Consider the following 27,843-nt stretch of genomic DNA (forward strand, 5'->3'; position numbering starts at 1 on the left):
TAGACAGACAGCTTGCCAGATTAAAGATTCTAAAGAAATAGTTCACCATGTGATTTCTAATCCAAATACTAACACACATACATTATGTATGACACTACACTGCTGCATACACACACAAACATACACACTCACACCTGTAGTTATCACCTGTAGTTACCCAAAGTAGTTTATGGGGTGAGTGAGTAGTGTGAACTTGTTAACCCCAGCAAGTTTACATCCAGACACAGTACACTAACCCTCCACCTCCCAGTACACTAACCCTCCACCTCCCAGTACACTAACCCTCCACCTCCCAGTACACTAACCTTCCACCTCCCAGTACACTAACCCTCCACCTCCCAGTACATTAACACCTCCACCTCCCAGTACACCAATCCCTATGGGTCCATTGAGTACCCATGAGCCTTTGTGCATTTGGCAGAAGTAAATAACAGACACAGACATGGGACGGGCTTTGGTCATTACGTAACTCAAGGGGTCAAATGGTCTAACGAGCCAAATTTAACTTTTAACTGCTTGATATTGTTGATTAACTTCAAGCAACAATTTCCCAAGATTGCTTACATTTTTTTGCAATCAGCGACAGTTAGTTACTGTTAACTTTTAGTTACTATAATAATAATAATAATAATAATACAAAGTGCCATACAGGGGAATGTAAACCTGCAACCTCATAATCTGCAGTCAAATGCTCTTTCCTTGAGGTATACATAAAGCTTATCCTCCCACAGTGTTCACTGCTGGTCCCATGAAATCCGAACTTCTGTATTGTGGTGATATTGTTTGAGTCTCAACCAAGGTTAAAACGTAAACAATGCCAGCGGAACTGACTTTCAGTCACAAAAGACCGTCTCACACACACACACACTCCCCTTTTTCAACTCGTGGCGTGCAAGCGACCTGGGTTCAAAGCCACCCCCTCCCCCCATGAGCCCTGTTTGCATCATAAGCAGCAGAGCGGGCTATCCGTGAGACCGGTTGTTCTCAGAGGGACCACAGAGGCCCGGCTGAGGGTCTTCTTCCATGACGACTGTTCCTCGACCATCTGGTCACAAGCCCTCAAGTACAGCTGAGGATACCCACACTGGTTCTGTGCTTACTGCCAGTTGGGCCTGTTGTATTTAACGTCCCTTTTTTCGCTTCACTTTAACACGCTGGCAGAAAGGGATGTGCCTCTTTTCCATCCTTATTTAGTCTCCCTCTCCATGTCTCCGCCCATCCCTTCCTTCATCCCTCCTTCCTTGAGAAAGCAGCTGGGAGGCAGGCTAGGAGGCTAGAGACCAGGCCAGATGCACGCTTGGAGATGCCAGGACCCAAACTGAGCCCAATTGATTATACAAGTCCGTCCTGGGAATGCAGATGGTGTTTGTGTGTGTGTTGGTGTATGCGTGGTGGTGACTTACTGTCGCAGACATGTTGCTCTCCACCATGATGGAATGCTTATTGGATGGCATCACTGTAGTAGTCTTCTTGCACTTCAATGATCCTGTGTCCTGTTCCAGCCTGCAGATGAACACAAGCAATGACCAGTGTCAAAGAGGAACACACAGAATCACTGCAATAAACATTCAGGTATGTTACGATTATTACTACTATGTATATAAATACTGTATGTGAAATACTGTATGTGTCTCTGACAAGTCCATATGGGCTTATACTGTCTCTAAAATAGTCTCTCTAAAACAGTTCTAATTTTTCAAATACATTCATATGTATTTTTATTATTATTATTATTATTATATATAAATATTGTGTTTGTGTAAGCCCACACACAGGTGTGATAAAACATTTCTCCATGTTCAAATACTGTTCTTAAAAGAATTGACAACGAACTCCAAATGACTCCTGATCCAGGTGAATTAACAGTCCTGGGTTAACCTTACATCATACAACTTCCCAGGAAAAAACACCTGCAGAAATCAGAACATGACACAACAAGAAAAAGTATTAGCCAGATGCTCTCAAATCCTTTTGTGTCATCATCCCGCTAATCAGAATCAAAGAGGGTTATCTACTGAAGTGATATGTGTAACCCTGATCTAATCCACCAATGTATCTTTCCTGACAAGCGCTGGTCTAATGAAAACCCTCAACACAAGCGTTGGAGGGCTTTCTTTCTTTGCTTTGAATTGCTGATCTGCGTTGTCTTCACATTAGGGTCGACCCACTTGAAAGATGAGAAGAACTTCCGAGTGCTCGGTTAACGCCTGTTTCACATTAACCCCCTCAGGGTGCGTAGTGGGCCACACGGTATAGAGCATGGAGACTCACACCCTACAATGTGTCTGAATGAAAAACGTACAGGCATGTCATCCCAAAACCGAAATGTAACCGAGCAAATCACTGAACGGTGTCAGTCAAACCGGTTCTAAAATGGTAGCAGTGGCTGAAGCTTGGAAGCTCTTCAACAACGGCGGCAAACCAGCAACTAGCTTGTCTGTTTGTAACGCTCCTCAGCCTCAAGGTCAGGGCTTTGGCATTGTGTGTGTGTGGGTGGTAGGTAAGATAACACACAGGACAATGGGGCCACAATATGGGCGGCTCATCATCTACTTGACATGCCCCCGAAGCCCCTACATAAACACACACACACACACTAAGGGTATCACACGTGTGTGTGTGGGGGGGGGGGGGCATGGGTGTGGGTGTGTGCATGGCATTTAGTGCCTTTGTGTGTGTATGTGTGTGTAATTGTGTGCGTGTTTCTGTATGAAGGGGGCATGCTGTTAAATCAATTGTGCTGTTAAACAAGTCTCAGCAGAAGACATTCCTCAGGTGAAAGGTTTGACCATGTCCACCCAGATGAAAAGCCCTGAGCACAGGAACACTAGTACAACACTAAAGGCCGATTTATATTTCTGCGTCTCCGTTAACGGACAGACGCACGCACGGAGTCGGACGGACTGGTTGAATTTATACTACTCCGACGGCTCTGCGTGCTGAAAGCAATTCACAGCCAGAACAGTAGATGACGCTGCACTGCGATGTTAGCTAGGTTATCGAAAAGTCGGAGCAAATTTACAAATGAACCATTTCATCAATAAAATAAGCACATTTTCAGCAACTACACTGTCCTTTTCTCGTCACATTTTAATTCAGATGCTGATTTACATGTACTGTTTAGCTGAAATAAGAGTTGTAAAAACGTACAACAATGGCGGTCAAAGGATTCTGTTCTCTTGTTGGTCACGGCAACCCCGCCCCCCACCCCTGAGGAGTCTCTACAGCTTAATTGTGGTTCAGGAAATCCTGAGCAATTGACCAGGTAAGAAACCCTGGTCTTCTCCACACCAGCCCAAGTTCCAACTGTTCAACCAAGAGAACCTAGTCCTGGTCTAAGGTCAACTAGGTGTCAGCCTGGGATACCTCCTCACCTTCACTGTTCTCCATGTACAACCAGACTAGTGACATCTGAAGACAAATCCGTTTGGGGGATTTTTCTAGAGAAACCTTTCTAGAGACTGTCGACTCATTTGACACATTTTCAAACTTTTCTCGCAAAAAGACATTTCTAGATTTTTGTGAATTGGGGAATCCCCAATAAGCCATAAACACACACGCAGAACAATATGCACCCTAACACACACATGCAATCACACACCCCAGACTGTGCACCAGGTGCATCCTGCTGACAATGGGGCACACACACACATACACACAAACACACACAAACCACTGTCCCACATCAGGGGGAAACCAGAAAGTGATCTATGTGGAAGTGTGACCCTTATCAAGAGGGTAAACCCCCAAATATGAACTAAATCTGTATAAGTCTGTAAGAACATGGTTGTATCCTTCTTTGTGTCATTATGATTGTATTCTGGATAAAGATATTTCTATATTGAGATTTAGGGATGTGCTCATTCATTCTGTCGTATTTCAGTTGATCAATTTTTACACACATTTCTGGTAACCATTTAACATCTTGTCAGAAGCTACTTCCCTATAGACAGAGTGAATAGCTCAGCCAACGAGGTCAGTGTTCCCCTGGTGGTCTTTAGGTGGAAGGAAGGAGGAGAGGGAAGAAGGGATGGAGGAGGGAACAGAGGAGTTTCGGAAGGGGGTTTGAAGAGAGGAGGAGGGTCTGGGGCACTGAAAGGGGCCACATCAAAGTTCCGTTGCGAGCCTGAATGTCAGAGATTAGAGCCTTTCTCTTCCTGTAGACATTCTGCCATCACTGCAACTAGTAACTCCACATGTCCGTTAACACTACAGGCTGGAAGTAAGATTAGCTTAGCTGAGCCAGGACCAAGACCACGGACCTAAGGGCCTCGACACTACTAAAACCGTGCGGTCCAAAAACAAAACTGTAGATGATGTTCACTGGATTCTGTCTGTACTTGGCATTTTATATGCCTGTTAGAACTGAGAGAACTGAACTCCAGAACGGAACCACCGCGCCACCCGTCTAATTTAAGATGCATAGAGACAAGTGGAGAGGTCAATGCACATTGTAATGGCTTCCCCTTCAGGCTACAATATACGGTATCTAAATTAAATAATCCTGGCATATTTGCATACAATAATAAAAGCCTATCGTCATGTTGAGGCAAGTGTTCTAGGAAGTAGCATTGCTTACTTACATTGGAGCAAAATTCAGACGAGTTTTACGGTTGACCAAAAACTGTGATAACCTGATATATTAATTTAACTGATTGAATTAATTAATTAAGTTTGGAGGACTTCGCGTATTGGTGGTGTTGTGAGGGATTCGCTTTGTAAATTAAGGTAAAGGGTACATTATGTCCACACGTGAGGTGTGAACTTGGAACGCCCCATAAAACGGTCATGTGCTTCCCTGGCCGCGCGGAAATCTCAGAGCATCCAGACTGTTTCTAACTCGTGGAAGCCAGCCCTAGAACATGAACAACTCGCACTAAATCAAGATAATTGTGTGCACATCATCTTTTCACATTAAATAACATATAATAGTGCATTTTCAACTTACACCCTTAGATGACATCCAAAACAGGCAAATAATAGCCTACATGATACATTAATGGGTCAGTATCTGATAAGACGGTTTGTTTTTCGTAGGCCTGATAGAACGATGTAGGCTACTTACATATATACAACACTTGTGTTTAGGTTAAGCGTTTTCAAAACACGAATGCATTATTTATAACAATTCATCCGCAAGGCACAGGGCTGTTTTGCGACTTATCTGGTAGCGAACGCAAACTGCTTGTACAGACTTGTGTAAAGGGCAAGAAACGAACACTTTCTAGTTTGTTTCCTCACTCTGTAAATTAAGTAGGCCTATTACCAAGAACACACCAATTCAATATTGTGATTCCATTCAATTGACACATCTTTGCAGCACTCGTGCGTATACGCAACTACGGCGACACGTTCCAAATGCATAGGTAACTAGGTATGTTTAATACGTCGCTGAGGATTACATGTCCTTACCTTGACGGTCTTGTAGCCTACATGAGCATTTGACCTTCCTTTAGTTCAGGTATGGATAGTCAACTGTAACCACTTATTTTCTATCGAACAAAGTTAAATACAACGGGGAAAGAAGTCTATTACCGACAGTTTCAGTCAATTTCCAAGCTGGTATGTTCAGAGTTCAGTTCAGGCATACTATCATGGAAATGGAAACTGTTCAGAGACTTACCTGTTGCGGATTTTTCAGTTCGGAAAGAGCTACGAAAAAAGGTTAGATTTATTGGTCCTCTCACGAGATCACTGGTTGCCAAGGTGCCTCGGAGTGTCACTGTACCCCAAACACATAAGCACGCCTCTTTTTCACCCTAGGGGGCAAATTTCTTGTGGAATTTCAGGCGTGCTTCTCACTCTCTCTCTCTCGCTCTCTCTCTCTTGCCACTGTATTCAGGCGTGACTTTTCCCGGGTCTCGAAACGCACTGTAGCCGAATAGAAACTACATTTACCTTTCACCGAGATAACCCTTAATATGCCAAATTCATTGCATTAATAAAGAAGATAGCACACAGTCACAGTCAAGGTGGCTACTTAAGGACATTGTCTACTGCTTTCCCTGTGTCACATGGTCATTTTACGACACATATTGGCACATTAATTCCGTCCCATTCTCAAAAGTACAAAAGTAGGGTATTGAAGTGATGTCCACTTGATCTATATTATCATTCGATAACCTCGGATGAGCACTGCAAATTAAATGGTTGAATGGGAATATGAATAAGCCTACACGACCTTACTGTTTATTATCAGTAACCAATGTTTGTTTCTGGATAACAATTGCATAGGGTTAGATGATAAGATATATTTGAAATCATTATCTAAAACTTAAACTGCATTCTCAAGTGTATATTCGTGCCGTTTCCATCAAACTGCTATCTAACTACCCCAATACTTTTTATGTAAGTGGTTTGTGGTCGTGCACTTTAAGTACCACGACGAATGTGCGGCTTCGAATACCAAGATTGTTTTCCATTCAACTAGAGAAATAGAGACGGAAGTCTGCACCAGTAAAAATATTAGAGAAAAACAAAATACTGGTAACAATGTTGCAATTACATTTTTTTAAAGATTCATTACCAGACTCTGTGAGCAACGACTTTCAGAATTTAAACAAATTCAGTGAGCAGGTAAGCAATGCAAGAACCCCAAATTATGTTATGCGATAGAGACACTTAGCCAAGGCTAGCTAGCTAACTATGTAGGTAACTAACTAACTAACTAGCTTAATATGTGGTCACAGACAGCGGTTTCAATTGTTCTATCAATATGTGATTCATTTAAAATACGTTCATGGTCAACTGCTATATTATATTGCACTGGACTGAAAATACTAGCGAATAACAAGGATTTTGTGGTGAGTTGTCAAATACAAGTCATGTGATGACTGTATGACACTCAGCAATCACAATCAATGTACAGTGTTTTTAACAGCAGCAGTCCAGCAACAGTGTTGCGTACTCTTCCTGCATTTTCAAGTTTAGACGATAGGAGCGTCTCGATGAAGCTCAACTGATTTATGCAGTAATGCCTATGTTTTGTGTCTGAATGCAGCAATTTGTGCGACTTACAGAGATACTCTATAACTTCCTGCTGGAACCAAAAGAAGTGAGTGAAGGAAGTCTAGCAGACACATATTAACACACTGGCTTGATTGCAACGTAACGTCTATTCAGTGTATTGTGTTGTTGTGCTTGTGTGTGCAGACAGACAGGTTCCTGCAGGAGCTTATGGAATTTGCAGGAGATAACAGGATGAGTGCTGGCCCACTGAGGAACCTGATGAAGAGTGTTCTCCTGGTTCCACATGGTACATGCCTTCATCGTCATTACTATCATCACCACCATTCCGCACAATTTTTTAAACATGCAAAAGACACACTTGAAGTTAACTGCTTCAAAAATATATTTTATCAAGACTGAATGGTCTATTGATAGAATAAAACACTTGACAAAAGCTATCATTTAGATGATTTCAGGCATAAGTTTTTATTTATTCATTCAAATGACTTCAGGAGCCCTCAAGAAGAATCTGACAGCTGACCAGGTTAAAGAAGACCTCCTGACGTTAGGTACGTAGGGATACTGTACCAGAATGAACATGTATGGGTCTCACTTTAGCGATGATGTCATCTACTGTTATGTTGTCATGATTTAATATCTGCATTCATTTTCTAGGCTTAAATGAAGAGAAAGCAACTCATTTTTCCCAGCAGGTAATCTGATCATTACGTTTCTCAAATGCTTCTTGTTAACTTTAGGGGACAACATATTGGGCTATCTGCCACAGCTCAAAAAATCTGTAAATTAATACATCAATAAAGGCCCTGGAACATGAACACAATGGTAAATTACCCCACACTTTAAAATACAAACTGACAATTGTATCTATTAAGTACTTGTTGTGCAATGTGCCGAAACAGGGAGTGTTTTAGTCAGGCTTGATGTTGCTGATCAGTTGTTGTGTGTTCTGGAGTCCAGTGGAGCGTCCACTATGCTGTGCTGTCCAAGCTGGCCGTAGGACAGACCTTGATGGTCAACCAGCTGGTGGACATGGAGTGGAAGTTTGGAGGTAAGAGTTCAGTCAAATAGGTCTGTATTAAAGGACAATGTGTATTCAACACCGCTCCATCAATATACTGTACATTGAACACATGCAAATCAAGGTTTTAAACAATCAAAGACTAAAAGTTGCACTTGTGTACAATGCATAAATATAAGTGATCGTCATTGGGCAAAATAAAGAACAAGTGTGCTGCTGCTGAAGAGAGAGAAAGGAGGCTGTGGAGGGGGGAGTGAGAGCTCAGGAGAGACAGCCTCTGTTCCCACCGCTCTGCTCTGGTAGACATACCACACCTTTAGCTTTGTGAAAGCTGCAGGTTCATTCATATAAGAGCCTTGAGACAACAGTTTGTTTACTTTAACGTGAGTTGGTCTTTTCGAGATTTTATCAGGTTTATAAAACAATAACAACAGCCTCTTATCAGTGAATCATAGTAAATCAACAGTAATGACCCTTTCCAACCCTATTCAGCCTTAGTCATGGTAATGACCTCCATGCATGCAGGTTCAGAGGGCTATGCTAAGCACTTGGCTATGCTAAATAGCAGTGTTGAAATGTAAAGTTTTACTCATTCAAAGTGGTGTGTGTCTGGCCAACGGAGGAGGAGCTTAACCCAGCCTATGCTTCTGTGTACGCATCACGCATGGCAGCGTCCACACACTGATGGCCCACTGTGTGTGTGCGTATGCATGTAACTACCTAGTAGTACATCTTTCTTTAAGCGTTTCTTTAATCTCTAAGATGGCCTTCAGTGTGTGGTGTTGGAGCCCGTGGGTGAGATCCTAACATTACGGTGGCAACTTACTACAGTGTATTTTCTCTTTTGGCAGTCACGGTTGGGACCAGTGAAATCCAGAAGCTTGGCAACATCTTTCTACAGGTTAGGATATGCAGTGTTTTATCGTACATGGCTCTCAGAGCACACGTGTCGTTCACGTTGTAAAAGTCAATTGAAAAGAATAAGGTTGAACGCCAAATAAATTGTGTGTTTCATTCTAGTTGAAGTTGGTCATCAGGAAGGGGAACTCCACTGAAAACGTCCACATGGGTATGCCTGACGTTGTGTGCTACCGCAAAATCCCGTTGGATCACATGTTTCCTAGTACTCATTGTTCCTCCGTTTTCTGCTGCAGAGTTGACACTCCCACAGTTTTATAACTTCCTTCATGAGATGGAGAAAGCCAAGGCCAGCATGGACTGCTTCAGCTGAGCCTCAGCCCTGCTGCTGCAGCCCACTGGAGTCCTGCTAGTGCTGGGAGGGCCTGGTCCAGATCGAACTGGAGGCCCTAATGACACCTGTGGAGACCATAAATGTGGAGGCCTGGCCTAGGGCTTGATTTGGGATTAGTGCTACCAGAAAGGACAGTCTTGAAGCTGCTCGCCCTGCCCTCTCCTTCCAGCCGACCACGACGACACAGTCCACAGACGTTCTAGAACACCTGGAACCTCCAGACTCTTATTCCATGTTTCCCTAAGTTCAATGGTTGAGTTCTTTTAATGAATGACTTGTGATAAAGATCTGCTCATGTTGCTTTTGAAACCATTTACTATAGATTATTATGAAGACATGTTAGTCAATTATTAGTCACATTTGCTGCCACTACTGCATGCACGGCTATCCATAGCGATTTCCCATGGCCTTTGTCATATGTAACTCTTGCACATTTAGCACAATGAAATCAAACCTGATGTTCTAGTCACACTCATCGACCAAATAAAGTATATTTATCATGTTGCTGATTACTCACAACAGTATTGAACTTTGGCATTGTCACCCCTTCTACAGCCTAGCCAGCTGAACTGGTGAATTGGATATCAGCTCATTCCAAACTACTTTTGGCAAATTATTTATGATCCAGTAAACGATCTTGATGGAGTCCTGCCCCATTCCTACCTGGATACTGTGTCTGGTGTGACTGGCATGACTTTGTAAAGATCTTCTAATTTGGATCTGTCAGGTAGACCTGTGCTAAAAAACACAGAGCTGATGTGTTGATAGATTAACGTGAGACTGAGGCCCAGAATCAACATGCATACATTGCTGCTGTTGGTCATGCATACTGTATAAGTAAGTGCAAAAAAAACAAAGGCAAATCCACAACAAAAATGTGACTATGACAACCGGATTAAAATCCTGGCCCTGATTGGTGTTTATTAGAAATGTTACAAAAGGGCACTGAACTACAATGTGATGAGTGTCTCCCTCCCTGCCTTCGCTAGTAGACTTTTACTTTTTAATCTCCTGGCCTCTCACATTTCACCCTCTCACATCCTACCTGAAGCCTGAGTACTGCATGTTGCTGCACGTCGGTGCACGAATGTCTTCCTCTCCCCCATTGTCACCCCGTCTCATTCCCACTTTGCTAGTATTTCACCCTTGCTGGCTGTAAATCTGCAACTGTCACATTGGACATCCATACAAGTTCTAGCCCATAAAACATGCACTAGATAGGATGGGGTCACCTCTCCTGTCACCATGACCATAGTACATCTATTCCCATTACCAGAGACTCCAGATGGGGGAGAAGTCCATCAACGCCTGGGGTCATTCGATTAGCCGTAAACAAGGCCCTGTTTGCACAGTCCAGATAAACAGCAACTGTCGCCTGAACAAGGGGGATTCCTTTGCTTCTGCAAGGTCCTATAAAGGAATAAAGCAAACTATATTGTGTGTTTAGATTGGTTTCTTCCGAGGAACGATAGCGTACACTCACTTGCTAACTAGACACTCGTTGTGTGTGTGTGTGTCTTTGCATAATGGCGTGTGTGTAAGACATACTGCTGAAGAGGAAGTGAAGATTGTATACCAGGTGAGCTACTTTAATTACTAAGGCACCTGTTGTGTGTGTGAGTGTGTTCCTAGATTCCTAGTTCACACAGTTTCACCATTGGCTGTGTGACCTGGGGGACTGAGGTTTATGTGTCCAGTGTCAATACAGGAAAAGAGCAAACATTTGTATGATTTCATGCGATGGTGCATGAAGGAGTGCATTTAACCCTTGTGCTGCCTTCGGGTCACAATGACTGCAACAACTTTACCCAATACAAAAACAAATAAAAAGCATTTTATTTTAACCTTCGCGCTGAGGGGGATGTGAGACAGCCCGACGGTTAAAAGAAAATGCTTCACTTTTTTTGTATGAGGTAAAGTTGTTGCAACACGTGCAGGGGTCACAATGACTGAAGGGTCACACTGACCCGAAGATAAGGATTAAAGGAGCGTACGTTCCGAGTTGTGGTTTGTGTATTCCCATTTTAACTCCGTTCAAAATATCCCAGGTATCCAACAGTTGCTGCCAGGTGTGCATGTGGGTTTCCAGTTGGAGGAAAACCATTTCTCCAATCAATCTGTTGATACCTCAGGGGCTGTGTCTGTATAACATTTCCCCTGAGTATTATGATCTGTTTATGGACTTTAACCATACCCTCAAGGTGCTCTCACAAGTGTGTGAGCGTTTTACCTTACGTAGCACCCTCAAACCTTTTCAGTTGTACATCAAAGGGAACTAGTGCAGCCATGAATCAGTCAAGCCTCTCAACCCGTGTAGACAAAATATGCACAGGTCAGGTTCTACACCAGTATCTTCAATACCAGTACCTCTAACCAGCTGGCCTCCGTCTATACACTGGAACACAAAACCAGGCTGAAGAGAGATGGAGAGGGAGATTTGTCGCTCAGTCTTGTCCAGTAAGCAAGGTTCTTTCCTCCACCGTCTCTCCCTTCCTAACGCCATCACCTTCTCTCCTAACTCCTTCACCTTCACTCCTTTTAACCCACTCCTTGTCCCTCCGCATGGATGTGACTGTGAGAATTAGAAAAGTAGATGTATGTTTATGTGCCAACTAACCTTTGTCTTCACATCAGAGAAAACCAGCAGCAAGTACACAAGCACTGAATGATCCAGGTCAGGAAAGAGGGTTTTAGTGAGCGACACATGCACGATCACACATGTCCACAGAAATGCACATGTGTGATCATGCATGAGTGTGTGACTGACAGAGCTGTTTTATGTCAACTCCATCATGTGGTTTCACAAGTGAAACACAACATCCTGTACTCTCTCCCTCCTCCTTCCCCACCCTCCCTCCTCCTTCCACTCTCCCCTCACCAGAAATGGTCACTTATGTCACTCTTTTATTTATTCACTCTTTCTCACTCACATGCACTGCCTGAACCGGGGTGTTCAGAGGGTAATTGATGTCTTCCGGCCTAACAGAGTTCCAGAGATGGCATGTTAGGCTCTAACCCTCCCAGACCCTCTAGCCTAACTGCTGGAAACCCACCACACCAGGGGTGTTGTGGCCAGGGGACTTCCTGTCGTTTATCAGCCTCGTATCTGGGAGAGGCAGAGTCACAGCGCCAAGGTCCCTTGAGGAAAGAGACTCTCTGCTTGTGGTTGAACATAGGCAGGCAAGGACTGTACACACACACACACATTGTAGTGGGTCAAGGCAACATTAAGGTTATGATAATTTAGTGACTGTTAAATAACGATTAGTAGCCTATTCAACTGTTTTGAGAACTAAGTGATAGCCACTTTACAGTAAAAATTAAACGTAAATTGTAAAGATATGATTTATTTTATTTTGAGGTAACATTAAACGACAAACATGCATGCTTGATTGCCAAGATAATTTACTAAACAATACTCACACGCCTGTCACCGTACAGCGACCTGCAATCTATGTCAGGAGAATTAAAGCAGCAATGTTATTATCTCTGACTCCTAGTGCGGTCATTTCCTGGTTTATGTTATAACAAGCACTTTTTAACATAAAAATATTTCCTTTAATACATATTTGTGATATTTTGTCTACGTTAAACATTTGATGTCATGACAGTGAGGTAGCATTCCCATCCCTTTACACTTCTAACCCTTCTTTGTCCAAATTTACTGTTTATAACCCTCCATATCATACCGTTGTGTTTAGTGAAATGGAAGTACCAGGATGTAAGTGAATCCTCACTTTCACAAATTCCTGAAGCTAAATTCAGTCGGCAACCGCTGGTCACTGTTTGTTCAGTCCAGTCCAGCTGTTCTGTCCTTAACCGACAGTCCAGTCCAGTCGAATGTGCTTCTGAGGGAATTTTATTCCAATAAGTAACAAGTATCCTATTCAGTTTCTCATTTAGTCTATGCATTTAGTAGAGAAGTCTGAATCTCTCAAAACACATGTTTACTCGCAGACGCATAGATGGAGACAGAGCAGCGGCCAATGAGGTATTCGACCATTCGATACTGCTGTGCAGCCAATAATGCCATGGAACGTATTTATGTTGCACCATTGCTATTCGCCACCAGCGGCCGCTGTTATGCTTAATCAGATCTGTGCTCATTCAGCTCCAACAGGGCTGCCAACTTTTCGAAAAACCTTGGAGTGAGATTTGGTGGGGCCAACTAAACAATTTGGCTGCGTACAAAGCACCCCCCCTCGCCTAAATGATTGGAGGAGATAGTTTTGGATATGTTGACTTGAGTTAACAAAATAAAATCGACCAGACGAGTCAGGTACCTAATCTGAAATACAATACCACCAACATTACATTTTAGTCATTTAGCAGACGCTCTTATCCAGAACATCCACCGGGGCCATTGCCTAAAGCCGAGGAGCGAAGGGTGGGGGTCTGGCTACAACAGGTGAAGGAATGAAACAGCTCATTAGGGGAATGTAGTGCAGGTGTGTGAGAGGTAGTAGCTCCTTCGGTGACATGGATTTTTGGGGCTGGGCTAGAAGTGTGACAGTCACACAATCAATCATTAAAACAACAAAACATTGGATACATTTCTCCATTTACATTTACATTATTACTGTTATGTATGTGTGTTGTGGTTGTTAGTTTCCAGACAGGTCAGTCAAACACACCAGGGTCAAGATGGATCAGTGATACAGGAAGCACTTGATTTACTAGACCCACTGAGACCAAAGAAGTAAAGATGCCCACAGCAAAGCCAGAACATGTTTAAGGAGAGCCTTGCCACTCCCTATTAAGCCTCATTGTACCGAATTTGGTTGCAGTTCCACCAGAGTTCCACTGGGGGTGATCGCGAGCGAGTGCATGTTAAATGGGAGTCTATGGAGCTAAACGGCTAAATTGGTCTCTTTCGCCTGATTGTCGTTGAGAAATCTCCGATTTGATTGTATTTTGTTCAACATGGATTATAGGTCGAAAATGGAATGAACGCATACTTATGTCCTTTAGATTTCTTACAGGGTGAGTCGTTGTTGCCCATAACACGCTAGCATTCTGCTAATGAATGCTGATTGGTTAGTGAAGGACTGATACGACCAGAGCTCCCGCTTGATGGCATCCGAAGCGGATGTCAGGGCAACATTAGCAACAACATTAGCAAGCCAAAACTCTTTCTGGCATGTGTATTGACAGGGAGAGCCTAACCTGTCAGCTGTGTTGTCGATGCCCTGGGAGAAAAAAGTAAGTGACCAGAGCTTGCCGTAAAGCAGTAGCTCTGGTCGTACAATGTGTATGACGTCAATGACATTTTCAAAAGCTTTTTAGAACAGAAAGGCGACTTTAAAACAATCTAACAGTCAGCAGTGTGTATTTTGTTGCCTCCCCTTTCGAATTCAGAATTCAAACTACTAGACAAAAAAATGTATCCTGAGAAAAGTGGATTTTGAGGGGTACCGCTCCATAGACCTCCATTCATTCTGCACTTGCTCGTTAGCGCCCTCACATGGAACTTCAACCGGTTCAGAACCCGGAAGTTTCCCGAGAGTGGCAGTTCTCTCTATATTAGACATTCTCTGGCAAAGCTCTGAGTTCAAATAAACACAATATATATAACTACTTGTCCCGAGCATCACCACATCCTTAATTATCCTGCTTTATTCAACCGTTGGGCTGGTCAACCCTCTTCCTGCAGATTTTGGAACCACAATTAGAACAAATAAGATTCAGCTTGTCAGCCAGGTAATTATTAGAATCTGGTGTTTTGGATTAGGGTTGAACTCAATCAATCACCACCTGCCCCTCTATAAATACAATTGAGTAGTTACACACCTACATATCCAACACATGCAGCTGCTATTTGTTCATGAGTAGGAATTTTTTGCCTATAATAATACAAGTTGTTTGAGGTGAGGTTGTTTTTGTAGAATGTCTAGAAACACCATGAGTCCTCGTCTCATGCTGGGTGCTCTGATCTGTAAGTATCTGGTCTCTCTGGGGAGGGGGGCAGCTCCTTGGTGAGCAGGAGGACTACTTTATATTTGCGTAACCTTTCAAGTTTGTCTGTGTTTGAAGTTTTAGACTTAGATTATGGTTTGTGACTGCATTCACTGTAGGGTAACTCCTACAGATCCCATCTTTAATTTTTTTTAAACTTAAATGTTATGGAATGATCACAGTTCCAGAGACATCGTGAAACATTTCAAAGACTCTAGTTTGATAGTCACTTGTCCTGGGATACTTTAATGAAATGTCTGTTAGTTATTTGATGGGTTAAATTGGAGTCAGAATGGTCAAAGTAAGATGCCATGAAATGGATAATGGACTCGATTACAAAGCAAACATGTTACAAAATGGTTTTTACCTGCTCTACTATGATTATTGTTATCAGAGAAATCAGAGGTGAGGAAGGAGTAGGACAAGCCAGAGCTGAATGTCCTCAGGAGATTAACAATCCACGTAACAATGCTTCATAATTCCCTTTTATACCCAACTATAATTGGAACAACCAAATCAGACCACATCTTGACCCTTAACAACATACAACATTAAGTTACAAAATGAGGTGAGACTATCAAGTAGAGACTCCGTCCAGCAACTCCAAATTGTAGCCTGAGAGGTGGGTGCAGGGTGACTCAGCCTTGCATTACTTCAATGAATTGTTACATTTCCTTTTATGAAATGTAAAGGGGTGGGGGGGAGTTTCTTGTCTTTCCACAAATATCCAGAATGAGTTGTAGATGTTGCAAATGCATCTGGGTCCAACTGTATATGATGCTTTAGGAATGTTTACAGTCCATATTTGACCAACTGCCAGACTGTGATTGTGATCTTTCTTTCTGTTTCAGTGCTGGCATGTTGTATGTCTACAGGAGCAGGTAAAACTCAGAACCTGATTGTCCAAGGGAGGATCTGTTTATTGTGAACGATTAACAATTATATGTACCATTTCAGTGACTACAGACATCTGTGAAGGTCAGCAGGCCACCCTGAACTGTGGTACGTTGCTACAGTTCCAGTTGTACTGTTGCCTTGCTATACTGTTTCACGCAGCATTCAAGTTACATTAATAGTAAGAGAATGGGGGTTAACGTCTTCCTGTTTCCAGGGAGTTCTGTGATCGACGTGGTCAGTGCTAACTATGGACGCACAGACCGTTGGACCTGCAGCTCTGGCCATCCACGACGTCATATTCGCAACACCAACTGCATCCTTTCCACAACTTTCCAATTGGTGGCTGGCATGTAAGACACGAGTGCACACACAGGCATGCGTGTTCGCTTTCTCGCACACTCATTTTGCTCCTTCCATCTTCCCAGGTGCAATGGACATACAAGCTGTTCTCTGGATGCCTCCAACTCTGTGTTCACTGATCCCTGTTATGGGACCTACAAATACCTGCATGTGATCTACAACTGCATTGCCCCAAGTTGGTATTTGTGTGTTTGATTGCTTGTGTGTGTAAACAGTTGACACTGACCTATTTGTGCTATTACTGTTTCAGAGAAGACAGTGATCTGTGAAGGTCAGCAGGCTACCCTAAACTGTGGTACGTTGCAACACTGAATGCTGTTGCCCTACTAATACTGTTAACAGTTCCACACTGCATACATTTAAACTACACATTGATGGTAAGCAGAAGTAATGACTTCCTGTTTCCAGGGAGTTCTCACGTCAACGTGGTCAGTGCTAACTATGGACGCACAGACAGGGTGACCTGCGTCACTGGTCGTCCACCAAATCAGATTAGCAACACCAACTGCCTCAACCCCACAACCTTGCTGTCAGTGGCTGGCATGTAAGACACGTGCACGGACACAGTCATGGGCGTTCTCTCACTCACTCACACACTCACTCGCACTTATTTGGCTCCTTCCACCTTCCCAGGTGCAATGGACATACAAGCTGTTCTCTGTCTGCCTCCAACTCTGTGTTCTCTGATCCCTGTGTTGGAACCTACAAATACCTGTATGTGACCTACACCTGTACATGACCTACACCTGCGGTAAGTGATCTTTACATATGTCTCTGTATGAGTGACATGTGTCTTTATAATATGATCTTTTTTGTTGACTGGCACTTTCTGTTTCAGTGAGTATTGTTGGGTCGACGGAGTGGAACAGCCTGGACCTGGATATGAACATGTTCCAACGACGAAGACTGGTTCAATATTGAATAAATTCATCCATTTACATGTATCAGTGTGTTGTGGTTGTTTCTAGACAGGTCAGTCAGAAACAAATCAGGGCCAAGATGCTCAGTGATACAGGAAGCACTTGATTTACCAAACCCACTGAGACCAAAGAAGTCCAGAGCGAATCCTTTATCTTCTTAGTGTTGTGCAATTATACCCATCTAAAACTTGGTTATTATTCAGCCGGACCATGCAAAACAATTATTCCAATGGTTCCTGCCTTAATATCTTCGCCGTCCACACAGATTTTATTTCTGAACTGCCAGATACTTGTGACATCACAACCAATTGAATGTGCTTAAGGGGTTACTGGATTTGAATAACAGGCCTACACGTATTGTCAATGTTGTCGACATCTTCCCCACGTCTTATAGGCTATTTGAATTAGATGGAGTTATTTTGGCGGGCGGTTTTGTTTCTGAGCTGTCATTTTACTGACTCGGTTTATTTGAATCTCGTTCAGTAAAATGATCCGAACTTCCCTACACAGAGCAAGCATGGAGGGAGGGGGGGGGAATTAATATTTGATAGCCAAATCCATGGCTTGAATACTTCAACTGCAAACATTTCATATTCTCACGTTAGTGTATGTAATGCTTGGGACACACTAAATGATTTTTGGATCTTAGATCTTCAAACTGAGACCACACACATTAACACAAAAAATCCTAGATTTAGCCATTTTGCTCCTACAGGGTGTGGCGCGTGTGCCATGATTTGACAAAGACGGCACACCACACACAAAAAGATTTCCAACCAGTGTCCCGACTGTTAACACAAGCAGACATCCCAAGTTGCAGAAACTCATTTCCGGGAGGTCCCCCCCCCCGAAATGCTCTCATGACGCGCGATATACAATTGTCTTTAGCATAAATGGCCATTTCACGCAGTTAGATTTCAGTCCCTCGCTCGCTCGAAATACAAAATCCCCGATTTCCGGGAGATTGTAGGCCTATAGCATTTGCCGGCGTCCGAGAGCCGCTATTCAAATGCGGGAGACTCCCGGAAGATTTGGGATGTCTGCACAAGAAATTTTGCAAAATCTCTAGACTTAATAGGCATGGTGGACGATATGCAGGAAGACATTACGAAGATAGTCTTTGCAATGATTTTCGAGAAAATTCACGGGAAAAAAAGAAAAGGGCTTGCTGTTGCCACAAATCAATTCAATTTAACTTTGTGCTGCGCCTGACTCCGTTTGTTATGCTTCCGTCTTCTCTCAGCTTGCTTTCTGATTGGATATTGTTTCGTTTCACGTGATAAACTCGGCGTTTGTCCTCGGGGATACATGTGCCGTGTTTTTGCCATGAAATAGCTAATCTTAGAAAAACATCGGAGAATGAAATGTCCAGCGGGCGACTCAGAATTTCACAATAGCTATGATGTCACAAAGCAATGTGTCATTTCTAAAGTGTCATAGGCCTGTGTGTTGGTCATAATGAGTAAAATGACTATAAAAGTTTATGTCAACACAACACTGCAGTCACTCTCTTTTCCAATAGAACAGAGAACATGAGCGGATTTCCAGAAAAGAAGCGGATGGATAAGAAAAAGAAAGAACGGACACGGGTGGTAAAAAGCGGGCCACAGATACTGGCAGAACAAAGATGGGTCCGGGAGATGCAGAAAGCACAGAAGGATGCAGAAACGAGGCGTAAAATTAAAAGGTGGGTAGACCTAAAAAAGATATTACTGAAGCCGCGTGAAAAGAAGCTGGCAGAGCTAAGGGAGGCTGAGAAAAGGCTGGCAGAAGACAGGCTGGACATGCAGAGGCAGGAGAGGTGGAGAGAGTGGATGCAGAAGGAACGAGAGCTGTGGGAAGCAGAGCAGAGACGGAAAGAGCAGGAGCTCAACTCCTCCAAGAAGAAACTTGAAGGTCTGCAGGAGACCAAGACACCTCACACACCGGTGGTTAAGTCTCTTACCATCATGGAGGAGTTGAAGATGTTGGATGAACTGCTTGAGGAGGTAAGACTATAGCCATGTCATTAGTTTTTTTTACTTCAGAAAAGTGTCCTTTGTGTTGGGTATTCCATTACAGTGCTAACAATTTTCTTGTCTCCAACACAGACAGCGGATATCAAAGTTCCATCAATGTCCCCCATCCATCAGCCAGTCTCCCCAACCCCCACACCCCTCCCACTGGGTAAAAATGGAGCATACTTGGGCCTCACCACCACCAAACCCCTGGAAGCTCAGGCCAGGCACCCCCACGGGGTCAAGCATCCCACCTGCACACCTCTTCCTGAGGACACTCAAATCTACACCCACCCCTTGGCCAACCAGGAGGAAGAATTAGAGAGTGAACTGGCGAGGATGCAAGTGCTGGAGGCATCTGTTGAGGAGAGTTCCAACAGTGACATATTGAAAACTGAGAATGAGATAAAGGCTGAGGAGGGGAAAGCAGCAAAGAAAGAGAGGGAGTTCATAGAAAGGCAGAAGAAAGCAGAAAAGCTGGCGCAGGAGAAGATGGAGAAGAAACAGAGGAAGCAGCTGGAGCAGGCAGAAAAAAGAAACATGGAGATTCAAAAAAAGCTCGAGAATGAGAGACGCAAAATGAAAGATCTACAAAGAAAAGAGATGCAAAGGTTAGCAGAAGAGCAGAGGAAGGACATTGAGAAGCAAGAAAAGGAAGAGAAAAAGGCGGAAAAAGGAAAACTGGAAATGAGGTCTTTGCCAAAATGTGGCTTCTTCGAGAAGATAAAGAGGGCCTTTCATTTCCACTGATAAGAGAGACTTTCATCTACGGTAACACCAACCGTGACAAACATCAGGACAACAAGATCTTGAAACTGTTGAGGAACCTCTTATGATGCTTTGAGGAACCTTCAAGAAAATGTTCTAAGAAGAACCCCTTCATAAGGTTACTTGAAGAACCTTTTGAAGCTCTGTGAAGAACCTTTATAGAAGTTGTGTAGTTGTAGTAGTAGTAGTAATAGTAATAGTAATAGTAGTAGTAGTAATAGTAATAGTAGTAGTAGTAGTAGTAGTAGTAGTAGTAGTAGTAGTAGTAGTAGTAGTAGTAGTAACAATAAAAACAATAATAATGGTGAAACACATGTTTTGAAGCATGTTTTTACTTATATATCAGATTTTTGAAAAGTATACAACAATAATGATTCTGGGTTGATCCTTTCTAGTTTGCAAAAATAAATACATAGAAATCTCAATGAATACAACATATTACATAATACATTTAGAGCAAGACGTTTGCCATTTAAATGACCCTTATTGATACTTAATTTGACTTGTTACCAACCATGCGCTGCATAAAAATGTGTCTTCTTTACATTCTCTGCACATGTAACTCCAATGATGAAATAGATTCCCAGTAGGGCACCAACTCCCATTGAGATGTCCTTTACCTTCGCAATGTCCTTTCCATCCATATGAAGACACATTTCACAAGGGGTGAAAGGGGTTCCCGCTCACGAGCAGCACAGGGGTAGGAACCTGATTGTCGTTGAGAAATCTCCGATTTGATTGTAGTTTTTGCATGTTCAACATGGATTATAGGTCGAAAATTGAATGAATGAGTACTTATGTCCTTTAGATTTCTTACAGGGTGAGTCGTTGTTGCCCATAACACGCTAGCATTCTGCTAATGAATGCTGATTGGTTAGTGAAGGACTGATACGACCAGAGCTCCCGCTTGATGGCATCCGAAGCGGATGTCAGGGCATTAGCAACATTAGCAACAACATTAGCAAGCCAAAACTCTTTCTAGCATGTGTATTGACAGGGAGAGCCTAACCTGTCAGCTGTGTTGTCGATGCCCTGGGAGAAAAAAGTAAGTGACCAGAGCTTGCCGTAAAGCAGTAGCTCTGGTCGTACGATGTGTATGACGTCAATGACATTTTCAAAAGCTTTTTAGAACAAAGGCGACTTTAAAACAATCTAACAGCCAGCAGTGTGTATTTTGTTGCCTCCCCTTTCGAATTCAGAATTCAAACTACTAGACAAAAAAAATTATCCTGAGAAAAGTGGATTTTGAGGGGTACCGCTCCATAGACCTCCATTCATTCTGCACTTGCTCGTTAGCGCCCTCACATGGAAATTCAACCGGTTCAGAACCCGGAAGTTTCCCGAGAGTGGCAGTTCTCGCTATATTAGACATTCTCTGGCAAAGCTCTGAGTTCAAATAAACACAGTATTTCAACTACTTGTCCCGAGCATCACCACATCCTTAATTATCCTGCTTTATTCAACCGTTGGGCTGGTCAACCCTCTTCCTGCAGATTTTGGAACCACAATTAGAACAAATAAGATTCAGCTTGTCAGCCAGGTAATTATTAGAATCTGGTGTTTTGGATTAGGGTTGAACTCAATCAATCACCACCTGCCCCTCTATAAATACAATTGAGTAGTTACACACCTACATATCCAACACATGCAGCTGCTATTTGTTCATGAGTAGGAATTTTTTGCCTGTAATAATACAAGTTGTTTGAGGTGAGGTTGTTTTTGTATAACGTCTAGAAACACCATGAGTCCTCGTCTCATGCTGGGTGCTCTGATCTGTAAGTATCTGGTCTCTCTGGGGAGGGGGGCAGCTCCTTGGTGAGCAGGAGGACTACTTTATATTTGCATAACCTTTCAAGTTTGTCTGTGTTTGAAGTTATAGAATTAGATTATGGTTTGTGACTGCATTCACTGTAGGGTAACTCCTACAGATCCCATCTTTAAAATGTTTTAAACTTAAATGTTATGGAATGATCACAGTTCCAGAGACATCGTGAAACATTTCAAAGACTCTAGTTTGGTAGTCACTTGTCCTGGGATACTTTAATGAAATGTCTGTTAGTTATTTGATGGGTTAAATTGGAGTCAGAATGGTCAAAGTAAGATGCCATGAAATGGATAATGGAATCGATTACAAAGCAAACATGTTACAAAATGGTTTTTACCTGCTCTACTATGATTATTGTTATCAGAGAAATCAGAGGTGAGGAAGGAGTAGGACAAGCCAGAGCTGAATGTCCTCAGGAGATTAACAATCCACGTAGCAATGCTTCATAATTCCTATACCCAACTACAATTCAACCATCAGACCACATCTTGACCCTTAACAACATACAACATTAAGTTACAAAATGAGGTGAGACTATCAAGTAGAGACTCCGTCCAGCAACTCCAAATTGTAGCCTGAGAGGTGGGGGCAGGGTGACTCAGCCTTGCATTACTTCAATGAATTGTTACATTTCCTTTTATGAAATGTAAAGGGGTGGGGGGGAGTTTCTTGTCTTTCCACAAATATCCAGAATGAGTTGTAGATGTTGCAAATGCATCTGGGTCCAACTGTATATGATGCTTTAGGAATGTTTACAGTCCATATTTGACCAACTGCCAGACTGTGATTGTGATCTTTCTTTCTGTTTCAGTGCTGGCATGTTGTATGTCTACAGGAGCAGGTAAAACTCAGAACCTGATTGTCCAAGGGAGGATCTGTTTATTGTGAACGATTAACAATTATAATATGTACCATTTCAGTGACTACAGACATCTGTGAAGGTCAGCAGGCCACCCTGAACTGTGGTACGTTGCTACAGTTCCAGTTGTACTGTTGCCTTGCTATACTGTTTCACGCAGCATTCAAGTTACATTAATAGTAAGAGAATGGGGGTTAACGTCTTCCTGTTTCCAGGGAGTTCTGTGATCGACGTGGTCAGTGCTAACTATGGACGCACAGACCGTTGGACCTGCAGCTCTGGCCATCCACGACGTCATATTCGCAACACCAACTGCATCCTTTCCACAACTTTCCAATTGGTGGCTGGCATGTAAGACACGAGTGCACACACAGGCATGCGTGTTCGCTTTCTCGCACACTCATTTTGCTCCTTCCATCTTCCCAGGTGCAATGGACATACAAGCTGTTCTCTGGATGCCTCCAACTCTGTGTTCACTGATCCCTGTTATGGGACCTACAAATACCTGCATGTGATCTACAACTGCATTGCCCCAAGTTGGTATTTGTGTGTTTGATTGCTTGTGTGTGTAAACAGTTGACACTGACCTATTTGTGCTATTACTGTTTCAGAGAAGACAGTGATCTGTGAAGGTCAGCAGGCTACCCTAAACTGTGGTACGTTGCAACACTGAATGCTGTTGCCCTACTAATACTGTTAACAGTTCCACACTGCATACATTTAAACTACACATTGATGGTAAGCAGAAGTAATGACTTCCTGTTTCCAGGGAGTTCTCACGTCAACGTGGTCAGTGCTAACTATGGACGCACAGACAGGGTGACCTGCGTCACTGGTCGTCCACCAAATCAGATTAGCAACACCAACTGCCTCAACCCCACAACCTTGCTGTCAGTGGCTGGCATGTAAGACACGTGCACGGACACAGTCATGGGCGTTCTCTCACTCACTCACACACTCACTCGCACTTATTTGGCTCCTTCCACCTTCCCAGGTGCAATGGACATACAAGCTGTTCTCTGTCTGCCTCCAACTCTGTGTTCTCTGATCCCTGTGTTGGAACCTACAAATACCTGTATGTGACCTACACCTGTACATGACCTACACCTGCGGTAAGTGATCTTTACATATGTCTCTGTATGAGTGACATGTGTCTTTATAATATGATCTTTTTTGTTGACTGGCACTTTCTGTTTCAGTGAGTATTGTTGGGTCGACGGAGTGGAACAGCCTGGACCTGGATATGAACATGTTCCAACGACGAAGACTGGTTCAATATTGAATAAATTCATCCATTTACATGTATCAGTGTGTTGTGGTTGTTTCTAGACAGGTCAGTCAGAAACAAATCAGGGCCAAGATGCTCAGTGATACAGGAAGCACTTGATTTACCAAACCCACTGAGACCAAAGAAGTCCAGAGCGAATCCTTTATCTTCTTAGTGTTGTGCAATTATACCCATCTAAAACTTGGTTATTATTCAGCCGGACCATGCAAAACAATTATTCCAATGGTTCCTGCCTTAATATCTTCGCCGTCCACACAGATTTTATTTCTGAACTGCCAGATACTTGTGACATCACAACCAATTGAATGTGCTTAAGGGGTTAGTGGATTTGAATAACAGGCCTACACGTATTGTCAATGTTGTCGACATCTTCCCCACGTCTTATAGGCTATTTGAATTAGATGGAGTTATTTTGGCGGGCGGTTTTGTTTCTGAGCTGTCATTTTACTGACTCGGTTTATTTGAATCTCGTTCAGTAAAATGATCCGAACTTCCCTACACAGAGCAAGCATGGAGGGAGGGGGGGGGGGAATTAATATTTGATAGCCAAATCCATGGCTTGAATACTTCAACTGCAAACATTTCATATTCTCACGTTAGTGTATGTAATGCTTGGGACACACTAAATGATTTTTGGATCTTAGATCTTCAAACTGAGACCACACACATTAACACAAAAAATCCTAGATTTAGCCATTTTGCTCCTACAGGGTGTGGCGCGTGTGCCATGATTTGACAAAGACGGCACACCACACACAAAAAGATTTCCAACCAGTGTCCCGACTGTTAACACAAGCAGACATCCCAAGTTGCAGAAACTCATTTCCGGGAGGTCCCCCCCCCCCGAAATGCTCTCATGACGCGCGATATACAATTGTCTTTAGCATAAATGGCCATTTCACGCAGTTAGATTTCAGTCCCTCGCTCGCTCGAAATACAAAATCCCCGATTTCCGGGAGATTGTAGGCCTATAGCATTTGCCGGCGTCCGAGAGCCGCTATTCAAATGCGGGAGACTCCCGGAAGATTTGGGATGTCTGCACAAGAAATTTTGCAAAATCTCTAGACTTAATAGGCATGGTGGACGATATGCAGGAAGACATTACGAAGATAGTCTTTGCAATGATTTTCGAGAAAATTCACGGGAAAAAAAGAAAAGGGCTTGCTGTTGCCACAAATCAATTCAATTTAACTTTGTGCTGCGCCTGACTCCGTTTGTTATGCTTCCGTCTTCTCTCAGCTTGCTTTCTGATTGGATATTGTTTCGTTTCACGTGATAAACTCGGCGTTTGTCCTCGGGGATACATGTGCCGTGTTTTTGCCATGAAATAGCTAATCTTAGAAAAACATCGGAGAATGAAATGTCCAGCGGGCGACTCAGAATTTCACAATAGCTATGATGTCACAAAGCAATGTGTCATTTCTAAAGTGTCATAGGCCTGTGTGTTGGTCATAATGAGTAAAATGACTATAAAAGTTTATGTCAACACAACACTGCAGTCACTCTCTTTTCCAATAGAACAGAGAACATGAGCGGATTTCCAGAAAAGAAGCGGATGGATAAGAAAAAGAAAGAACGGACACGGGTGGTAAAAAGCGGGCCACAGATACTGGCAGAACAAAGATGGGTCCGGGAGATGCAGAAAGCACAGAAGGATGCAGAAACGAGGCGTAAAATTAAAAGGTGGGTAGACCTAAAAAAGATATTACTGAAGCCGCGTGAAAAGAAGCTGGCAGAGCTAAGGGAGGCTGAGAAAAGGCTGGCAGAAGACAGGCTGGACATGCAGAGGCAGGAGAGGTGGAGAGAGTGGATGCAGAAGGAACGAGAGCTGTGGGAAGCAGAGCAGAGACGGAAAGAGCAGGAGCTCAACTCCTCCAAGAAGAAACTTGAAGGTCTGCAGGAGACCAAGACACCTCACACACCGGTGGTTAAGTCTCTTACCATCATGGAGGAGTTGAAGATGTTGGATGAACTGCTTGAGGAGGTAAGACTATAGCCATGTCATTAGTTTTTTTTACTTCAGAAAAGTGTCCTTTGTGTTGGGTATTCCATTACAGTGCTAACAATTTTCTTGTCTCCAACACAGACAGCGGATATCAAAGTTCCATCAATGTCCCCCATCCATCAGCCAGTCTCCCCAACCCCCACACCCCTCCCACTGGGTAAAAATGGAGCATACTTGGGCCTCACCACCACCAAACCCCTGGAAGCTCAGGCCAGGCACCCCCACGGGGTCAAGCATCCCACCTGCACACCTCTTCCTGAGGACACTCAAATCTACACCCACCCCTTGGCCAACCAGGAGGAAGAATTAGAGAGTGAACTGGCGAGGATGCAAGTGCTGGAGGCATCTGTTGAGGAGAGTTCCAACAGTGACATATTGAAAACTGAGAATGAGATAAAGGCTGAGGAGGGGAAAGCAGCAAAGAAAGAGAGGGAGTTCATAGAAAGGCAGAAGAAAGCAGAAAAGCTGGCGCAGGAGAAGATGGAGAAGAAACAGAGGAAGCAGCTGGAGCAGGCAGAAAAAAGAAACATGGAGATTCAAAAAAAGCTCGAGAATGAGAGACGCAAAATGAAAGATCTACAAAGAAAAGAGATGCAAAGGTTAGCAGAAGAGCAGAGGAAGGACATTGAGAAGCAAGAAAAGGAAGAGAAAAAGGCGGAAAAAGGAAAACTGGAAATGAGGTCTTTGCCAAAATGTGGCTTCTTCGAGAAGATAAAGAGGGCCTTTCATTTCCACTGATAAGAGAGACTTTCATCTACGGTAACACCAACCGTGACAAACATCAGGACAACAAGATCTTGAAACTGTTGAGGAACCTCTTATGATGCTTTGAGGAACCTTCAAGAAAATGTTCTAAGAAGAACCCCTTCATAAGGTTACTTGAAGAACCTTTTGAAGCTCTGTGAAGAACCTTTATAGAAGTTGTGTAGTTGTAGTAGTAGTAGTAATAGTAATAGTAATAGTAGTAGTAGTAATAGTAATAGTAGTAGTAGTAGTAGTAGTAGTAGTAGTAGTAGTAGTAGTAGTAGTAGTAGTAGTAACAATAAAAACAATAATAATGGTGAAACACATGTTTTGAAGCATGTTTTTACTTATATATCAGATTTTTGAAAAGTATACAACAATAATGATTCTGGGTTGATCCTTTCTAGTTTGCAAAAATAAATACATAGAAATCTCAATGAATACAACATATTACATAATACATTTAGAGCAAGACGTTTGCCATTTAAATGACCCTTATTGATACTTAATTTGACTTGTTACCAACCATGCGCTGCATAAAAATGTGTCTTCTTTACATTCTCTGCACATGTAACTCCAATGATGAAATAGATTCCCAGTAGGGCACCAACTCCCATTGAGATGTCCTTTACCTTCGCAATGTCCTTTCCATCCATATGAAGACACATTTCACAAGGGGTGAAAGGGGTTCCCGCTCACGAGCAGCACAGGGGTAGGAACCTGATTGTCGTTGAGAAATCTCCGATTTGATTGTAGTTTTTGCATGTTCAACATGGATTATAGGTCGAAAATTGAATGAATGAGTACTTATGTCCTTTAGATTTCTTACAGGGTGAGTCGTTGTTGCCCATAACACGCTAGCATTCTGCTAATGAATGCTGATTGGTTAGTGAAGGACTGATACGACCAGAGCTCCCGCTTGATGGCATCCGAAGCGGATGTCAGGGCATTAGCAACATTAGCAACAACATTAGCAAGCCAAAACT

General features: G+C 43.0%; 6 protein-coding genes across 8 annotated transcripts in view; 5 read left to right on the top strand and 1 right to left on the bottom strand.

Annotated features, from left to right (window-relative positions):
- LOC146251575 (DNA (cytosine-5)-methyltransferase 3B-like) overlaps positions 1–5,821 on the bottom strand; it is a 24,413-nt gene extending 18,592 nt beyond the window's left edge. For 2 of the 3 annotated variants that reach the window (XM_084679815.1, XM_084679814.1), the window contains exons 1-2: positions 4,584–4,705; positions 1,404–1,503 (exon numbers count right to left, since the gene is read on the bottom strand). In XM_084679815.1, coding sequence (XP_084535941.1) covers positions 1,404–1,503; positions 4,584–4,585 — 102 coding nt within the window. In that variant the 5' untranslated portion in view covers positions 4,586–4,705. Of the gene's footprint in view, positions 1–1,403; positions 1,504–4,583; positions 4,706–5,623 lie in introns of those variants that run through there. The other variant, XM_084679816.1, reaches the window with a different exon arrangement.
- Positions 5,822–6,415: 594 nt separating this feature from the next.
- Positions 6,416–9,743, top strand: commd7 (COMM domain containing 7). The gene is made up of 9 exons (XM_084681313.1): positions 6,416–6,576; positions 7,001–7,054; positions 7,153–7,255; positions 7,461–7,517; positions 7,624–7,661; positions 7,927–8,017; positions 8,839–8,888; positions 9,008–9,056; positions 9,142–9,743. Exons 1-9 carry the CDS (start codon positions 6,493–6,495, stop codon positions 9,216–9,218), a joined length of 603 nt encoding a protein of 200 aa, XP_084537439.1. The 5' UTR covers positions 6,416–6,492; the 3' UTR covers positions 9,219–9,743.
- Positions 9,744–15,071: 5,328 nt separating this feature from the next.
- LOC146251577 (L-rhamnose-binding lectin CSL3-like) lies at positions 15,072–17,395 on the top strand. The gene is made up of 9 exons (XM_084680841.1): positions 15,072–15,174; positions 16,046–16,075; positions 16,152–16,196; positions 16,306–16,441; positions 16,517–16,626; positions 16,702–16,746; positions 16,860–16,995; positions 17,085–17,202; positions 17,290–17,395. The coding sequence occupies exons 1-8, from the start codon at positions 15,126–15,128 to the stop codon at positions 17,188–17,190; spliced, it is 657 nt and encodes a 218-aa protein (XP_084536967.1). The 5' UTR covers positions 15,072–15,125; the 3' UTR covers positions 17,191–17,202; positions 17,290–17,395.
- A 1,279-nt stretch (positions 17,396–18,674) lies between these two features.
- Positions 18,675–20,613, top strand: LOC146251578 (uncharacterized). The gene is made up of 2 exons (XM_084680840.1): positions 18,675–19,359; positions 19,462–20,613. Exons 1-2 carry the CDS (start codon positions 18,904–18,906, stop codon positions 20,116–20,118), a joined length of 1,113 nt encoding a protein of 370 aa, XP_084536966.1. The 5' UTR covers positions 18,675–18,903; the 3' UTR covers positions 20,119–20,613.
- A 1,158-nt stretch (positions 20,614–21,771) lies between these two features.
- On the top strand, positions 21,772–24,125 carry LOC146251579 (L-rhamnose-binding lectin CSL3-like). Its single transcript, XM_084680842.1, has 9 exons — positions 21,772–21,911; positions 22,773–22,802; positions 22,882–22,926; positions 23,036–23,171; positions 23,247–23,356; positions 23,432–23,476; positions 23,590–23,725; positions 23,815–23,932; positions 24,020–24,125. The coding sequence occupies exons 1-8, from the start codon at positions 21,878–21,880 to the stop codon at positions 23,918–23,920; spliced, it is 642 nt and encodes a 213-aa protein (XP_084536968.1). The 5' UTR covers positions 21,772–21,877; the 3' UTR covers positions 23,921–23,932; positions 24,020–24,125.
- Positions 24,126–25,407: 1,282 nt separating this feature from the next.
- Positions 25,408–27,346, top strand: LOC146251580 (uncharacterized). The gene is made up of 2 exons (XM_084680836.1): positions 25,408–26,092; positions 26,195–27,346. The coding sequence occupies exons 1-2, from the start codon at positions 25,637–25,639 to the stop codon at positions 26,849–26,851; spliced, it is 1,113 nt and encodes a 370-aa protein (XP_084536962.1). The 5' UTR covers positions 25,408–25,636; the 3' UTR covers positions 26,852–27,346.
- The last annotated feature ends 497 nt before the right edge of the window (positions 27,347–27,843 follow it).

This window comes from Hypomesus nipponensis, chromosome 18 (assembly GCF_054491055.1).
Source record: "Hypomesus nipponensis isolate SF chromosome 18, ASM5449105v1, whole genome shotgun sequence".
Taxonomy (NCBI): Eukaryota; Metazoa; Chordata; class Actinopteri; order Osmeriformes; family Osmeridae; genus Hypomesus; species Hypomesus nipponensis.

Excerpts from the sequence above, each read along its gene's own strand:
- commd7 (XM_084681313.1), top strand. The coding sequence starts at position 6,493 with ATGTTGCAATTACATTTTTTTAAAGATTCATTACCAGACTCTGTGAGC. Across the intron at positions 7,518-7,623 it reads AGAAGACCTCCTGACGTTAG|GCTTAAATGAAGAGAAAGCA; the intron begins GTACGTAGGGAT and ends TTCATTTTCTAG. Across the intron at positions 9,057-9,141 it reads CACTGAAAACGTCCACATGG|AGTTGACACTCCCACAGTTT; the intron begins GTATGCCTGACG and ends TTTCTGCTGCAG.
- LOC146251577 (XM_084680841.1), top strand. The coding sequence starts at position 15,126 with ATGTCTAGAAACACCATGAGTCCTCGTCTCATGCTGGGTGCTCTGATC. Across the intron at positions 15,175-16,045 it reads CATGCTGGGTGCTCTGATCT|TGCTGGCATGTTGTATGTCT; the intron begins GTAAGTATCTGG and ends TTTCTGTTTCAG. Across the intron at positions 16,627-16,701 it reads CTACAACTGCATTGCCCCAA|AGAAGACAGTGATCTGTGAA; the intron begins GTTGGTATTTGT and ends TTACTGTTTCAG.
- LOC146251578 (XM_084680840.1), top strand. The coding sequence starts at position 18,904 with ATGAGCGGATTTCCAGAAAAGAAGCGGATGGATAAGAAAAAGAAAGAA. Across the intron at positions 19,360-19,461 it reads TGGATGAACTGCTTGAGGAG|ACAGCGGATATCAAAGTTCC; the intron begins GTAAGACTATAG and ends TCTCCAACACAG.
- LOC146251579 (XM_084680842.1), top strand. The coding sequence starts at position 21,878 with ATGAGTCCTCGTCTCATGCTGGGTGCTCTGATCT. Across the intron at positions 22,803-22,881 it reads TTGTATGTCTACAGGAGCAG|TGACTACAGACATCTGTGAA; the intron begins GTAAAACTCAGA and ends GTACCATTTCAG. Across the intron at positions 23,477-23,589 it reads GCAGGCTACCCTAAACTGTG|GGAGTTCTCACGTCAACGTG; the intron begins GTACGTTGCAAC and ends TCCTGTTTCCAG.
- LOC146251580 (XM_084680836.1), top strand. The coding sequence starts at position 25,637 with ATGAGCGGATTTCCAGAAAAGAAGCGGATGGATAAGAAAAAGAAAGAA. Across the intron at positions 26,093-26,194 it reads TGGATGAACTGCTTGAGGAG|ACAGCGGATATCAAAGTTCC; the intron begins GTAAGACTATAG and ends TCTCCAACACAG.